Source organism: Falco naumanni, chromosome 3 (assembly GCF_017639655.2).
Source record: "Falco naumanni isolate bFalNau1 chromosome 3, bFalNau1.pat, whole genome shotgun sequence".
Classification (NCBI taxonomy): Eukaryota; Metazoa; Chordata; class Aves; order Falconiformes; family Falconidae; genus Falco; species Falco naumanni.
Genome location: NC_054056.1, coordinates 40,428,157 through 40,444,715, shown reverse-complemented (window position 1 = coordinate 40,444,715; position 16,559 = coordinate 40,428,157). Strand labels below are relative to the sequence as shown.

Sequence of the window (16,559 nt, the reverse complement as noted above, 5' to 3'; positions counted from 1 at the left end):
TATCCAGATTTAACTCCTTCTTTGGGACTGATCTCAATTCTACAGTGAAAGCAGTAGCCATAAAATTTGTCCATCAAAGGATAACAACCCCTGGAAGTGGGTGATAAAGTAAACAGTACCAACACACTAAAATTTACTCTGATTTTTAATTTCTGAATCAATTTTAAAACTTCTGTTTTAGCACAGCAGAATTTGCATGTTTATTTTCTCTAGCTTTGTGTAAAAAAAAAAAAAAAAAAAAAAAAGAAGGTGAAAGCTTAATTGTAGATGAAAAGATGAAGATACATCTGTACCAATACAGCAGATTGGTTGGTATTTTATTTTCTTTCTGGATGATCCAGATTTTTTAAGACTTCTTGATGAATGTAAAATTTTGACCTTTTTCCTCTTCTGGCCAGTTGAAAAAATAAGCTTTACAATCTCATTTTCCTATTTATGCAAAACATTTAGTTTCCCAAGACATATCATGAAGCTATGAAACTATAAAAAAAGCAAGCAAAGAAAATTCTGTTTATTCTTTTTTAGTTTTATACCTTACTGTGGAAAGGTAAGGCCCAGATATGCCTATATCTGAGCATGTAGTATTGGCATATTGGACTCATTAGGTCCCTTAAAATGCCATTTTACCGATTTAAGCATATAAAGAGATTATAAGGCCACAGTACTGAAAAAAAACTCCCAAGAAATGTTAGCTTATGTTAGCATATGACCCTTCCCTATGTAAACAGAAGGAAAATGGATCTAGAACTTGACAATTCAGTTTTTGAGGGCCAAGATCTATCCATCTCTTCCCCTGAAAAGGCAAACAATTTCACCCCCTCAAAGTACTCCTGAGAAATTTTCCTTATATCACAGTATGGCCTGTCGCTTTTATATTGTTGGAGGGCGGTCATTTCCATATTCTGCAAATGGGGGTACTGTGCAGGTTGTAGAACAAACATAGGATTCCAGACTAAGTAGTTTCATTCTCTGGAACTGTTTAGACATGTCTTTTCTTGTGTACTTACAGGAGTCCGGGGAGACAATAAAAATCAACAGGGGGGAAAAACATGGCACACTTTATAAAGACTTAAATGGGGCTCTCTTTTGGAAAGGCTAGATGCAACTTAAAACATTTCATGCAAGAAAAGAAAGCATGTGCAACAAGAAAAATATTCTTGTCTTTTAAACTTCTGTACAATTAATTGAATCTCAGCAATAAGAATATAATGCAGGAAAAGGATAGACAGTAGAATCCCAGGGAAGAAAAGAGATATATCTGTTGCTTAATAATTTATTTGCTTTGAATAAACAAGCTAATTTCTCTGAGGTGTTGGTTTAAGAATAAAACTTACAAAAAAAAAAAACCCTTTGCTTCATTTTGAAAAAACAACAATATAAAAATTAAAATTAGAAAGTATGTAAACTATGATCCCATCATAATGATTAATCAATTCTCCTTAGTACTATACAATTTTCAGCTTTTTTGTTCTATTTTAAACATTTATGACTATTCTTTTCAACATTTTGTTAGAAATAACAGACTTCATGGATTCGTTTGGCAATGGATTTGTTTTGGCAACAACAACATAATTAGTCTTTACAATATATATTACAGCATTCAAATGTTAGGGAATACCTCTTAAGGTAAACATATTTTATTTTGCCTGTATTATATGTGTTTTAATACATAATGTGAAGCTGTGTAAGTTTAACCTACCTTATCAATAAACATAGACAACTACAAAGTCTGATGTCAATATGAATTTTAATTAAGGTACTTACTAGCTAAAAAATTGTTTTGCTGCATGAGTTCATGCGCCTTCTCCTCCAATTTCTCAACAGAGTCAAAAGGCTGGAAACGGTCCAGTAACACACAGGAAGAGATATTTACTACAAGCTGTGACAACAGGTCAATCTGTTTACTTGCTGAGCTGTTAAGCATCTTGTTCATCATCGTTTCTAAGATGAGGAAATAAATTGGACTTCCTTAGTTTTAATGATCAGAACAGAAAGGTATGTTCTCAGTTGCACATCCTATAAGAGTAAATACCCTTTGTATTAAAAAAAAAGGAAGAAGTTTTAAAACCATAGGAATTTTAGTGTGAACTTGTGGAAGCGTAGTTCATGTTTCAGTGGCTTTTATAAGTCTTCAGCTGTCTTCCCTCAATTTCAGAGCAACAAAAATGTAACAAATTCTAATAAAGTTCTAGAAATAGACCACATCCTTGAAGCTGCAGGACTTAACATTTCCCGATCTTTCCGTAACTACTCACACAAATACAAGTTACTATACTTCAAACATCACAACAGAGATCTTTTTCATCCAGCAATATATTTGCTAGTTCTTTCCTTGACACTGCAAATATCATTGTATAAGGGGTAAGAGTTTTGACTTGAGCTCTACATTTAAAAAGCATCTGAAAAAACCTACAACCCCTCTATTTTTACTTTGATCCTTTCTATGGATCCAGAATGAATGTATACCTTAAAGCCTGGTTCCCAAAACTGCTGACCTTTGGAGGAATTCAGATCTCCATACATTGGTAGAGAATGTAGAGAGAGTGTTATATTCTTATGTCTGAGAGAACAACCAGGATAGCATGGTCTAGAAACAGTCTTAACTCATCTGGATTTAATGGAAACATCTGAATTTCTCAGGTAATAAACAATATTATAAAACATCCAACACAGATTTCCATCATAAATTTTTCAAGATTCACTTGGAGATATAGGCTTTAAAAAGGATAGGTGATGACCTCATTTGATAACAGTGGTGACAGATAAATCTGAATCATCGATGTTATTCAGCATCCGTATAGGGAAATAGGAAGGTAGATAAGTGGAAAAATGCATGGAGTAGTCTGAGGAACAGACATGATTACGAGTGAGAAAGGATAAAGAACTCAAGAAAAAAAGTTGAGGAACTGATAGTCTAGAACTCAGAAGACAGGCAAGCAAAGACAAGGTGAATTCATGGGTTGAGTGAAAACAGAGCCAAATGTAGATACTTCAAGTCTTATTTACTGATATCCTTGAGGAAGACAACAAAGAAAATACCTGTGCTGCTACTTTTTTTGCAGCATTAGAGAGAATAGAATATTCCTAACATTAAGTAGTAGAGTTAAGCTTTCATATATATGTGTATTCGTATATACCTATGTGTTTGTGTGTAACTATATATAACCCTATATATATATATACACACACAAAAAAAAACCCAAAACCACCAGAGATCTCTTTACCAGCTGATCTTTGAAAGACCTTAATTTGAAATCAGTAATTAACAAAAAAAACTTCTCTCTTATGGATTAAACTATTGAACATTTTAGCATAAGAAATACCAACTTGATTGCTGTTTGCTTGGAGTATGGCATATTTAACTGTTTCTGGAAGCAAAATACTGTCTTTCACAATGTGCATGAATTTCAGTACTCTAGTATAGAAATAACACATATATATGAACTGATACAATCCATAGGAATGTTTTAGAATGAACATCTATAGAATTGCCTATCTTGTATTTTTCCCATTTATAAATGTAGGAATTATAAATAAAAAACTCAGCAAATCTGTTTTTACTATTATCATCATCATACTTTGTTACATACCAACTCAGCCCTCATCTTCCACTTAGCTTGTTTAACTTATGATTAAGTTACTGGGAGAAAATATTTCTGGTTTATGTAAATCTACCAGGTAGAAGTGCTATTTAAGTAAAAGGTTGCAAGATTAATAAATTGTAATAAACCAGCAATGAATGAATTTAGGTCAGAAATTAGGAGAAGGTTTTTAGTTATCAGACTATTTTGGTGATGGCATAGTTTTCAGTGGTGATGATAGAGCTATTTGTTTCCAGCTTTCCATATACACATAAAACTATTCCATTTCAATGAGGGCAGTAGAGCTGTAGCATGGAGGAAAGCTGCCTGATTTTTTTCTACCCTGGTTGTTACATCCCAGGTCACAGGTAGCCCTCTATAAGGGAAATCCCTGTGAAAAACATATCTGGGAGAAATCACAGAAGTAGTACAAGAAAGAGACTCAGCAAGCAAGAATCCAAAAGACGACCCTGCAGCACAGCTGCCTCCCAGTGCTTCTTGAAAGGTTCATAAGGACTGTGGCCAGCAAGAAGCTCACAAGCACTTGTGGGACAGAGTTTGTATAAAGTTGGCTGCACCCAGGAAATGACTGCAGATTACAGAGTCAGAAAGCAAGCATAGAGGAATAGAGTTGCCTTGCCAACACAAAGCTAGCTTAGAAGGTAAAGAGTTTAAAAAGAAAACCACAAACTTTTTTGCCCTCAGTTAAATATTTATTTTGTTCCAGGTGAGTAAAACTGGCACAGTAACCCTGAAGAACTGTTTTAGAAATTGATAACTTTGCGAGGTCTTATGCATAATAATTTTATAGGGGTTGGAAGAGTGCTACATCAATCCACTCTGTGTCCCCAACACTTTGCAGCAGGAATAGCAGGGTTAATAAGATGTCACTAAGACTGTTAACCATTTTTATAGCATTGTGGAAAAGTTAAAAAAAAATACAAACATCTTGGATTTGAGCATAATTAGAATTTATCTTAATGTGAGGGTAGATGTAATAAACCAAGGGAATTTTTGCTTTAGTTAAAAGAAAAATACATAATCACACAGATTAGGTGACTTTAGAAAACCTCAGCTTTGGATAGAAATAAACAGATTGTGAGTGGTAAACCCAATAACATATATGGATTCATTTAGGACTTTAATTGGATCCAAGCAAGATAATTACAGGACTAAAAATAAAAAGCTGATGCAGTATAAGAGTAATGATTTAAAAAAAAAAAAACACCACACATAAGAACAGAGGTTTACAGTAACAGCTGCACATGATTATAGACTAATAAACTGAACAAAGAAAGCATACAAAACCAACACAAAAATAAGAGGGCATAGTTGTTTTTCAAAAACCAAAATGACAAAGTGAATCTGTAAATATAAGTGTAATCAAAGTGTAAATGCAGAAGAGTGCTTTGGCACCTTGGACATATCAGCTTGACAAAGGCATAAATGCTATTGCTATAGCCCATATTGATTTGCATTTTTTTATATGATGTTAATTTTCTTGGCCATATTCCATTAAAATAAAGAAATTCTAGTTTCATAAGCCATTCTACTAAAATGATTTCCTGTATTCACCATCCAAGACTATTGACCATTTATTATATATTGTCACATACCCTTAGCTCTCATAAAAATCTATAGCTTGAGAAACACATGCACATGTGATGATGTTGTCTGCAACAGTGAAGATGGACCTGATAAGTCCAGAGATCTTGATACCTACTTAATGAAATATTGTTTGCCCATAACCTATCATGTAGCTCCCAGTGTTAGATCCAAACAAAATCCATCTACTACTCAACTAATATATTGAGATAGTTATATTTCCAGCAGGCCTTGTGGGCTGAGAGACTTGCTCTTTCCTCCCTCTTATCTTTCAAACTATGTGGTTCTGTGTGTGGGGGTTTCAGTTGTATTGTGATCCAGCTTCACCATTAGAGGTGTGCTGTGCCTGACCCAGACTAGACAACAGTTCAGTGATTAAGAAAATCTTCCTGAGATGTAACGGATTCAAATTTGAGTCCCTAATCTAAGGAGGACACTGAGCCCAGGTTCTTACTTTCTGGCTTGAATTCTGGGCAACATGTGCCATTTTTCTCAGTGCAAGTAAGTTCAGCTAGTCCTAGCCTTCAAACAGAGCCAAATCAAGGCCAGTTTCAAATAAATCTCACATCCTGCATGCAAAAGAAAATCCAAGAACTTCAGCTCACATCAACCATGACAGAACCAGCTCAGGAAAGTAGTACAATTTAAGTGAAAAACACTTCATTATTTACAATCTCTCAGGAGCTTCAGGAGCTTTTGTCTGTCTCCTGTGGAAAGACAGGTACAGAAATCCAATAAAAGCTGCACTTCAGGTACATTTATTAGTTTATTTTAGCTCTAGACTAAAAATTCTTTGACTGTAGAGCAGACTTCATAACCTATATTGCTGTAATGTCCATTTATTCCAGCACTGAGGGCCACACAGCCCCTTGTTGGGAGCTTATGGGACCTCATCACTGCTCTTCTCCAACAAATGACTGGAACAGATTTGTGTCTGGTTCGTAGTTATCCTAACACTCATTGATAACAAACTACACAGATAGGTCCTCTCTACCACTATCCTCCTTTAGAAAGCACCCAGCTCCCTTTGTATATGATGCTATACTACCTGTTATTGGATTTTATCCCACTTTTCTCTCTTTCTGGTCCTCAAAATCATGAACTTTTCTTAAATGACGTTAGACTCTACATTGGTATGGACAATTCCTTCTGGCACATGTCAGCAATCATTTTAATTATCATGCACCTACCTTACTGACAGCAGGCCATATTGATTTTTTGTCACCTACCAAATTCTTCTAAAAGTAACTTGAATTTCCAACATTATCCTGTCTCTTCTTCTCCTTAAATCCCTGTATACCCAAAATTACTCATCATAATCTCCACGTCCTCCATTATAAACTGTTCCCCTTGGGATACCTCTCTGGCCCTGGAGGACATACTCTCTACTCCTGGAGGTCTGACTACCAGGGCTCAGTACCAATGCAGGAAGGGTGCATGGCTGTGACCCAGGGGGACACTGCTGGACAGCCCTGTGCAGATGCCCAAGCCAGGGCCACTGCTTTTCCATGTTGCACAGAACTGTGGCTGGGCCTGCCCCAGGCTGCAGATCTCACCACATCACAACCTGTCTGTGGACCTGGCCATGGACCTGCCAGTCTGGACCCAGACCCCCTACCCACAGGGTGATAACCTGGCCTGGCCTCAGCATCACCCCACATGGCCCCACTCAGCCATGCCAGGGGCTGGGTCTGACCCTGGTTAGTCTCTGCTGATCTGAACCCAAACTTGCCACCCTCTGATTTTAATTGCATCTCAAGCTTTTCTGAGGCTTAAGGAGACTACATGAAAGTAATCCTCAAATAAAAGGAGAAAAAAAATACAGACCCCTTTTGATTAAACACACTGTATCCAATCTCATTTTCTATTTATTTCCATTTAAAGTATATAGATTTCCTTCAAAATCTGCTACAAAGATTTACTACTAGTGGAACTGTGGCTACTGGGATTACTTCTCCCTACTCCTTTTAAGTATAGCCCCTGTGTTTATAACTCTCCCATGACAGTTTGCCACTTCTAACTTGTTACCAGATTTTTGAAGTCTTTCAATATTTTGAAATGCAAATTAACCATTCACTCAGAAGAAAAAAGACAATTAGAAATATTTGAGACTAACTGAAGAAGAGAATTTAAAGTCTAGTACTTTAATACTATTTAAGTAGATAAAACCTTCAATTACAAGTGAACATAGCTCTAAGTTCAAGTTAAAGTCTTATAAGTGTAATCAGTACATGTACTTTTATGTACATACCGTATACTTGCATTTTTTTAAAGAGTTTTTCCATGTCAATATCCAAATTCGTTTCTAGAAAGTGCTTTATGAAATTGCTTTGCAGTGCTTCCTAAAATGAAAAGTGTTAGATGTTACATCAGGTTCATTGTCTCTAAAGAAATGTAAAATATAAGTATGCATTCATGCTCAATTCTATGACCAAGATTTCCTGCATAACACTGGAGAAGTCACTTAGCCTCTCCATGTCTTCAGTCTTCCCCTCTTAACAGGCTAACTCCAAATTAACACTAGCAATAGCAAAATAAATACCTTAAAAGAACTGGCATTTGGGAATTCCTTTTACATTATTTTAGCTTCATTACTTCATTTGCCAAGTTCTAAGGGGGAAAAAATTGCTACCTCTACAAAAGCATCCTGAGATCTGCCAGTCTAATGAATGATTAGTGACATCATTCCTTAACTGAACTTAAAAGTAATAGCTCAATTGATATGTATGGGCCATGACTGGATTCTGCTTTTTTCTTAAAGTAGTAAAAAAAATACTCCTAAAGTGTAAAATTTTCCTGAAGTGTAACAGCCATGCATGTTTTCACAAGTCAACCATGGCAAAACTAAATTTTATTGGGGAAAAAAGGAAAAGGACACAAATATGTAGAATGGGGAAAAACCCAGTAACAAAAATGCTCTTTATTTTTAGTCAGTATTTCCTATATCAGGGTTTTTTTTATGATAAAAGCCTTATGCACTTACTTAAAATAAATGTAAGATTGTAGGAAATAAAATATTTTCTGGAACTTGCTTGTTTAGGTGTACTTATTTCCCTTATTGCCTGGTAATACTGGACATAGTGAAGTAACATTGCTTTTAAGTTTTTTCACCTCAGAATTTTTTCAGTATCACACTGTAGGCTTATAACCTAAAGCTAATCTGCCTCTTTTTCAGCTCTTTTTAAACCTGAAGCCAGATAGATATGCAGTTTTACATGTACAGAAATTCTGTCCAGGTGACATAGCAAACTGGAAAATAGGCAGCCCTCCCACAGTTCACCAACCTGCAGTCGTGAGACTGTAAGGACACTTTCACTGGTTTTAAAAACCTCAGACATCCTAAGCCATGTCTCAGAATAAGTCTTCAAGTTTTCCACAAAAGCAAAAGTGAAATTAGCCTGGGAAAAAGAATACATGGAGACAAATGAAGTAAAAACTGTGCACAGCAAATCTTAAAAACGAGAAAAACTGGCATGCTTCAGATCTTCTGCAATTCCTTTCCATTTCACTTTGATAGTCAGCAGTAAGGATATCAATGTTTTCATTCTCCTACTTAAGAAAAGTATTTGTTGCAGTCTCGAGATATCAAGTAAATCAAAGAAAATTATTCCTGCAGCATGTATGTTTTCTACTTGAAGTATCATAAAGACCTCTATTTTGTAATGTCTGTTTCATACAGAGTATCATAGAGGTGTTTCAGAGAGACAGAAAAAAAAGAAAAAGAATAGGACATATTCAAAAGAAAGCCTCTACAGAACTTGTAGGTCTTTTATTCAAGCTACTTTGACCAAATATAAAATAAAAGGGAAAGCTGGAAGCATGGTGTGGACAATAAATTCAAGTGACCAATAAATCAATTTCAAAATACTCTCACACAGGAAGACTTGAGTATAGCAACATAGTCTCTGTCCCAGTCGAACCTAAGCTACAATTTCTCTCTTAGCCACTAGCAAACAACGACCATTTTTTTCTAGCCTGTTTTAAACAGATCACAAGTATACTCAAGTTTAGAAAACACTGCAGTATCTTTTTGTTTAAATTGGTGTTATGAGTCACAGAAGTGCATTTAAGAACAATCCAGCATTGTTATTATGGTAGAGATCATGACATTTCCCAGCAAAGAGTGTCTGCAATGAGTTGTAAACTCCAATTTGGGACCATACTATCTGCAGTAATTCCAATTGAAAGCAAACAATTTTTGCCATAGTATTTTAAGTGCCTTTTTCTAAATCTCACTCCTAGCACAACATAGGAAGACCATTCGTGGTGATTCTTTTCTCCTGTTTGTAGGACAGAAGACCCAATAAAGACCCTTGCAGATAATTTCATTTTTCCGAAGGAATTTATGCACTTAACTTCCATGACATTCCCCATTCCACTTTCAGAGAGAGAGTGATCCTAAATGTTAAACTAAAGTTTGGTGTCAAATCAACTAAAAAAGTTCTTCTGTTAACAAACACAGAAACCTCATGGACTGAAATCCCAGGCCTGACTCTCAGGATCATGTAACTCACTGTCCAGGCATGATGATGGCAAGCAGAGGGAGACCAGAAAGGCTGCAAGCGTGGCAAACAGCCAAAATAGGAGAGTGCTATTTCTGCAGCCCAGAGCAAGCACAGGTCACACTGGAACACAGGGAGATCAAATTTTGGACATCATTTGAAACTGTTATATCAAGCAGCTTGTAAGATCTGAGCTCTACGCTTAGTCCTTTTTGACTTGATTCAGAAGAGATGGGTTTTTTTTTATTTTTTTGCTGAAGTCACTTTCAAAGAGCTATAGTAACCACAATGTGCTTGTATTCGACCTCTTTATACAAACTATAGAAAACAAAATTACTGCAGCAGCATGGATTTTTGGAAAAGGTGAACCTTATATAATGTATAGGCTTATTTGAAAGAAATAACTGACTGAAAAGTCAGCAAAGGTCCTGGCAAGCCTGGCCCTTGAGATTTTGGAAGCTGCAACAGTATTTGTGGGGAATATCACTTCACTGACATGTTGTTCAGTTCTTCCCTATACAATCTTTACTGATTACAATAGGAATCAGAACGTAGGGTAAGGTGAATGTATAATCTTACACGTTATAAAGCAGCCTCTGTGATTTTGTATGCTAATGACTTGCTGGACTTAGATGTTTAATAGAAAGTCTCTTGAAGTTCTCTTCTTCCTAATCAATGAAGGTTCATTAAAATAAATATTCTTGGTAACACCTAGACTGGATATTGCCTTTGATTAAAATTAGAGCTTTCTGGACTGAATATGTCTAAGCCTCTTCCTGATGTAAGAATAAATAAAAATGGTATTTTGAGCTTATTGAACTGCCTTTATAATGACATCTTTTAACAGGCTCACAAGTCAAGTGTGCTTCTGCAAAGCTAGACTTGATAAGTTTAAAATAAGAACTTACACAACTTATTATCAATTTTTCAAATTATACTAGACAAAAAGACAGGAAACTGAACTTAATTTGCTAGTTTCCTTTCTTTCATTTCTCAATTGTCTTGCTACATTTATGTTTTTTATATACATTCTGACTGTTACAATTACAAAGAAAGAGTACAAGGTTGTCCTAATGTGATTGCCCAAGATCAGCTCAGAATCTTTTGAAATACCAAATAGTCTCATAAGAATAGCTCATCAGTTGCAAAAAGTACAGTTGCAAAAGCAAGGATCAAAGACATCACACATGGTCTTTGAACTCCTGGATGTCAGCTGTTACTGAACTTTTTTGCTCTCAGTCAGCACTACAACCTGTATCTGTGATAGTCACTGTTATTCTACACAGTAGAACTGTTGACTTCTCAGAAGGTAGAACCAGCAACACAGTTTAACAAAGAATCATCAGTTATACAGTCTTGAAACAAACCAGTCATATTAAAAACTTCAAGAACATAGCTTAGCTTACAAACTTTAATGTTCTTTTTAGCTTTAAACAGCTACTTTTTTTCTTCTAGTAAACAGCTGCCATGTGGTCACATAATCTAAAGGAAATTAGAACTTCTGTCCCGATTTCAGTAGATTTGGCTGTGTAAGGGCTACAGTGTTGGGTTTTAGTAGTTGTGTTCGAGGTACCTGGAACAATACTTTGCACTTAAATTTTATTTCTGTTCAAGCAATAGCAGATAGGCTTCTGTAATAAAATAAATTAAAAACCTGTTGAAGAAACTTTCCTACTACTTTCATATTTACACATAAACAGATACATCCATAACTGCTTGTTAGATCTACAGGTTTAGGGGAAGGGTGAAGATGTGCATAGACAGGTTCCTGAATAAACTGATGGAACTTTTGTGAGCCTGAGAATACATAATGAGAATGAGAGATTGTGCTAGAGGCATCTACCAGAATCTTTGTATTGCTCCAGATATTTAAAAAAAAACAAAAAAAAAAAAACCAAAACCACAAGCAAACTTCATTGTTAACTGTATTATTCAGTCTTAATTTCAGTAAAAGATCGATAGGGGAATACGGCATATTTCAGGATATTTATCTTTTCTACACATATTTTTAAGGATGTCATTTTGATATATTAATTGGGAAAATAATGTGGAAATGTTCTCAGTGCATTATTCTGAAGATCACTGTAACATAGAATATAACCATATATTCAAAACAATTTGGGATTTTTATCATTTCTTTATCATATTCTTTGTGGTATTTCCATCTATAAACATCAAGTACAGCTTCATTTTTAGCTGACTAAAAATTTAAAATTAATTATACTCAACTCCAGAGACAGCCCATTGCCCAAATTAAGTTATTTAACAGCAAAGATTGTAATCATTGAAACCTTATTTCCAATTCACAGCAGAAACTATAAAATTTTCTAGTATCTACTACCTAGTATGTGTTTTTCAGCTTAGTTTTTTACTATCTTTTTAGAGTATAAATCAAAATACCACAACATATTCCATTTACACAGAATATAGTTACCATCACATTTAAAGTTACTACAGTCTTTTTTGTGTACTACTTACAAGCAGTAGTGGTTTTTTTCTACATTTTAAATTAATCTAAGTTACCATTCTTGCAATAAGTAATATTCCAGGTTAAAATAATACATTTTCAAGATAAATGCAAAATTTACACAGAACACTAATGTGTATTTAAAAGAAGTCATCATTCCTCCTCTTACAGAAGTACCTCAAAGCTAGTCATGAACAAACATATCATTGCAGATAATCATGCTCAAGACAGAGTACCTACCATACCAGAAGTGCAGAGACAGCAAAATTGTTGAATAATATCAAGTCACCAGCATCCACAAATATGGCAGCTCTGCTATTTACTGGCCATGCATACTACTGGCGTTAGAAACATCAACAGGAAGGACGTACTGTAGGTTGGCTTGTATTTTTTTCAAGGCAGCTCAGTGACTCCCTCAGACAGGCTTTCATTACTCTGGTGTCCCTTCCACACAGCTCCCTATGCTGCCCCATTGGAGTTCCCATCATAAGAAAATGTTGAAGGCAAATGCTTACTTGGAATATGTATATCCTACACCTTGATACAGCATGACACTTCTGCTAATGTGTTCTTTTTAATCTTTTTATACAAGGTTTAAGTGACTTTAAACAACCTTCTGCTTTTTATGCTGAAGTGAAACCACTGTAACAAGTAAGAGATATACTAAGCTTAAAGTAGGAATAAGGTGAGAACTCCAGGGGCAGGGTGGATCCAGTTTTCTAAAAGGCAATTATCCAATTGTTTCTACCTACCCTGAAAAAGTGGACCTTTAAAATGAAGTACAAAGGCAAAATCAATAAACAGAAATAGTGTTTCTTTTGATACTTACCTTTTCCATCACCAGGTCAATCATGTTGATGTTTGAATTGTACAGTATCTTCCCATGTAATAAAGGTTTCAGGAAAGTCCATAGCAAAGCCCCATTAGAAGACTGCAAAATCTCCTGATAAAGCTTCAAGCAAAATGGAGCTGCAAAAACAAAGACAGACTCACATTTAAGACATACAACACAGGTGAAGTTGGATTATTGTATTTTTTCTTTAATTAAAAGAAAATCTTGGGTCATAATTTCAGATCTGCCTTAGCACCATGACAAATACCATCCACCTGTCACTAAGTAACCACTACAGGTCCCTGAATAGAAATTGTTTAACCACATTCTATGATAGTGTTGAGGATGTAGAACTCTAAACATTAAGACAAGAAAAAAAGAATCAGAGTCCAAAGGGCTTCTCACATTTCTGAAAAGCAGTCTATGAAGCCCATCTATCCTAAAAGTTGAATGCTGAGGGAAGTCACCTTAAGAAAAAGATGGACTAACTCCACACTCTCTGTTCTGTAGCTTTCTACTCCTGCTTAAGAAAGAAGCAGGAATACAAAAGTACCTTCATAAATACAAACTTTTTTATTTGTATAATTTCATAAGAACCTACCAAAAGTACGGGAAAAAATTGGCATGACACTCAACTTCTTGATTTGAAAAATCTAGTCAATTCACTTTTCCACTCCTTAACCAAAAAAACATGGTCCTGCATCAGATGGAGCTATTAATGCATTAGGGTGCATGTCATTCAGAACTAGGATGCAAGGAATATCTTCCAAGATATCCTGCTGCACTTGCACTCAAGTAAAGACAATGAGTTTCCTGTGAGAAACATTTAGATTTTTATGTCCAGTTCATGTGTTTGGGATGTTTTGGTTTTGTTTTGGTGTTTTTTTAAAATTTATTATGAGTAGATTGAGAAACAACCCATTTCTAGCACTATGAGGAATTATTAAATAATGTCATTAAGTCCTCAAAGAAGACAAATTATTGTACATAATGTAAAACGAGGCCAAAAACATCTAAATTCCTGCCAAAAGTTAAAGAAACAAGTGTCAGAAATGTATCAAGAACACCCAGTTCTTTGCCCAAATTTTTACTTACTTCAAGGGAACAATCATTACTAAATACAATCATTGATAAATGACAGAAAAGAATTAAGAGGCTCCAAGCTGACCAGTCAGAAACATTAATATGCTAAAGACACAGAAGACTACCTGAGTTTGCTGCAATTTTCAGAAAAACTTTGCAGACTATAGAAACTGATAGTTCATAAGAGTCATGATTTACAGTCACAGATCCTTCTCTAGTGACACTCTATCACTGTATTTTTCTCTTGCACAGGGCCACCGAGGCACTAACAATGTTATTAACAATACTAAAATCAATCAGTGTAAAGTCAAATGTATATTGAAGAAAGGGAGAAAAGGTGATCAAGAGAACAGGAGTATTAACTATTTAAAAACTTACTTTATCCAGAGGGCTTGCATATTTTACTGCACAATAATACCACAGCTTTGTGTTCACAGCAGAAAGGCATGTAGCAATAAATTCTTAATCTTGTATCTCAAAGATATATTTTTAACACCAAGTGCTTTAAAATTTCTAATAAATATGTCTCTAAAACAGAAATATTCTTGTTTATTATTTGCAAAGATAGAAAACAACCAGAATCGCTTGTGTCTCATAAACAATTACCTTGTAGCCATAAAACTTTTACTGATTGACCCTTGTGCTCCCGATTACAGTGTCAATTGAGATGTCAGCTGGTATATAAATATTTCCATTTTAGAGGGAAAAACTTCCCTACACCCTGAATGCATACATGCAACTTGTGATTGATAGTTTTTCTTACTTGAGTCTTCAGGAATGCCATATTTTGCCTTATTGTCATCCAAGAGTCCCATGATTCTAGGCATGTCGATGAACAGGTTTGCATTGCTGAAAAATGAAGTTTCTTCTTTGCACACTGCCTTGATTACAGACTCCAGGGATCCAACAGCTGAACTTCTGAACTGCCCACCTTGCAAGAACTAAAACAAACAAACAGAAACACAGATGAATCAAAGTTGCTTTTAGTAGCTTCAGGGAGTAGTCCTGGTGTTCTCTCAATATCGGCATCCAAGGAGATTGACAAAATTAGTCTGTTGAAACTGCCTACAAGAATGAGGGCCTGCTGTGCTAGTTTCTGTTCTCCTTATCACCTTCATCATGGAGGGGGGTGGGGACGTCACAACAGTAATGCAGTTTTAATTTCCAGGTTAAGGCAGTAGTATAGTGTACTACATTAAACTCTGAAACATTAAACTTTGAAAAATACTCTGTATTGCCTAGGCAGAAAAGGAATGAAAATATCAGGACAACTGCACTACAGATTCCTTGATTGTAACGTCAGTTTTCACAAAGTCTGCTCTTCTGACAGACTGCTGCTATGTCACAAAGCACTAGAAACAACCAAACCCATCTTCCATATAATGTTTGCAGTGAAAACAGTTGATAAGAACAAAAAAATATTCAAATGCACATGCCCTAAAAGCCTATTTTTCAAGTATGTCTTTTAATTTGTTAGATGTGCTTCTAGTTTTTGCACATCTTGAGTCATACCAGCATTTCTTATTGCCATTTGCTCATGACTAGCATATGTCTAATAAGGAGAGCGATTGACTACTTTTATGGCTTAAGCACCATCATTCCATTCCCCATGTTAAAATTAAATAAATAGAAATTAAAACCAACTTTCTCCGTGCAGCTTCATTTTTCAGCTAACATGCTCAGTTGTAACTGGTATCTCATGGCAGGCTGTACAGGTGCACAGTTCTGAGAGGATATAACTGCAAGGCAACATGTTTCTAGAGTGTAACTGAAGGATGCATTGGCCTGCCTGATAATCATCACTCTTGCAGACACTCGTCAAGAAAAAACATAACTAGATTATCAGATATCATTTGAAGACTGCACAACTGGCAAATAGAAAAAGACTGTGATATGTCAAACATACACATTTGACACTGAAATCTATTAGCATTTTTATCATTGGAGATTTTTTTTAAACAGAAGAGTCAATTTTCAAAGAGTACAAAAAGAATGAATTACAGACAATTTAAAGATTGTACTGTTAGAAACAGTTTATCCTGATCAATGCATTTACTGAAGTGCCAGGTGCTTCTTTAGTATTCCTGGAGGAATATTAGAAAGTGTTATTTAAAACTCAGTGTTGGCTGGTCCCAAAATCTGACTTTTTGCATACAGTTTCAGCTTATAGCATAGTAAATAAATAATATGCAGATTTTGTAATACCATCATCTACAGCTCTTGAATGAATCTGCTGGCATGGACTTTACTGAAGGAATAAACTTTATTTATGTACAATGCTGAATAAAAATGGTTTTGAATCTATATTAGTAACTATTTGCACTAGAAGGATAAATGAGACTTATTTCAGTCAAAGAGCACAAACTTGCTAATTAATTCCAGTTCCAATCAAAATAACTTGAAATTCAAATAATGAATATTTATGCAGTAAGCTGCCACCAACAGACTGAATCTACTTACTGTCTTTCAACTAAATATCCACTGACTCA

The 16,559-nt window shown here is 35.3% G+C and overlaps 1 protein-coding gene across 4 annotated transcripts in view; it reads right to left on the bottom strand.

Annotated features, from left to right (window-relative positions):
- ABCA13 (ATP binding cassette subfamily A member 13) overlaps positions 1-16,559 on the bottom strand; it is a 199,311-nt gene that overhangs the window by 121,755 nt on the left and 60,997 nt on the right. For all 4 annotated transcript variants that reach the window (XM_040588025.1, XM_040588024.1, XM_040588022.1 and 1 more), the window contains exons 25-29: positions 14,834-15,011; positions 12,985-13,124; positions 8,471-8,584; positions 7,438-7,528; positions 1,765-1,941 (exon numbers count right to left, since the gene is read on the bottom strand). In XM_040588025.1, the coding sequence (XP_040443959.1) occupies positions 1,765-1,941; positions 7,438-7,528; positions 8,471-8,584; positions 12,985-13,124; positions 14,834-15,011 (700 nt within the window). The remainder of the gene's footprint in view (positions 1-1,764; positions 1,942-7,437; positions 7,529-8,470; positions 8,585-12,984; positions 13,125-14,833; positions 15,012-16,559) is intronic.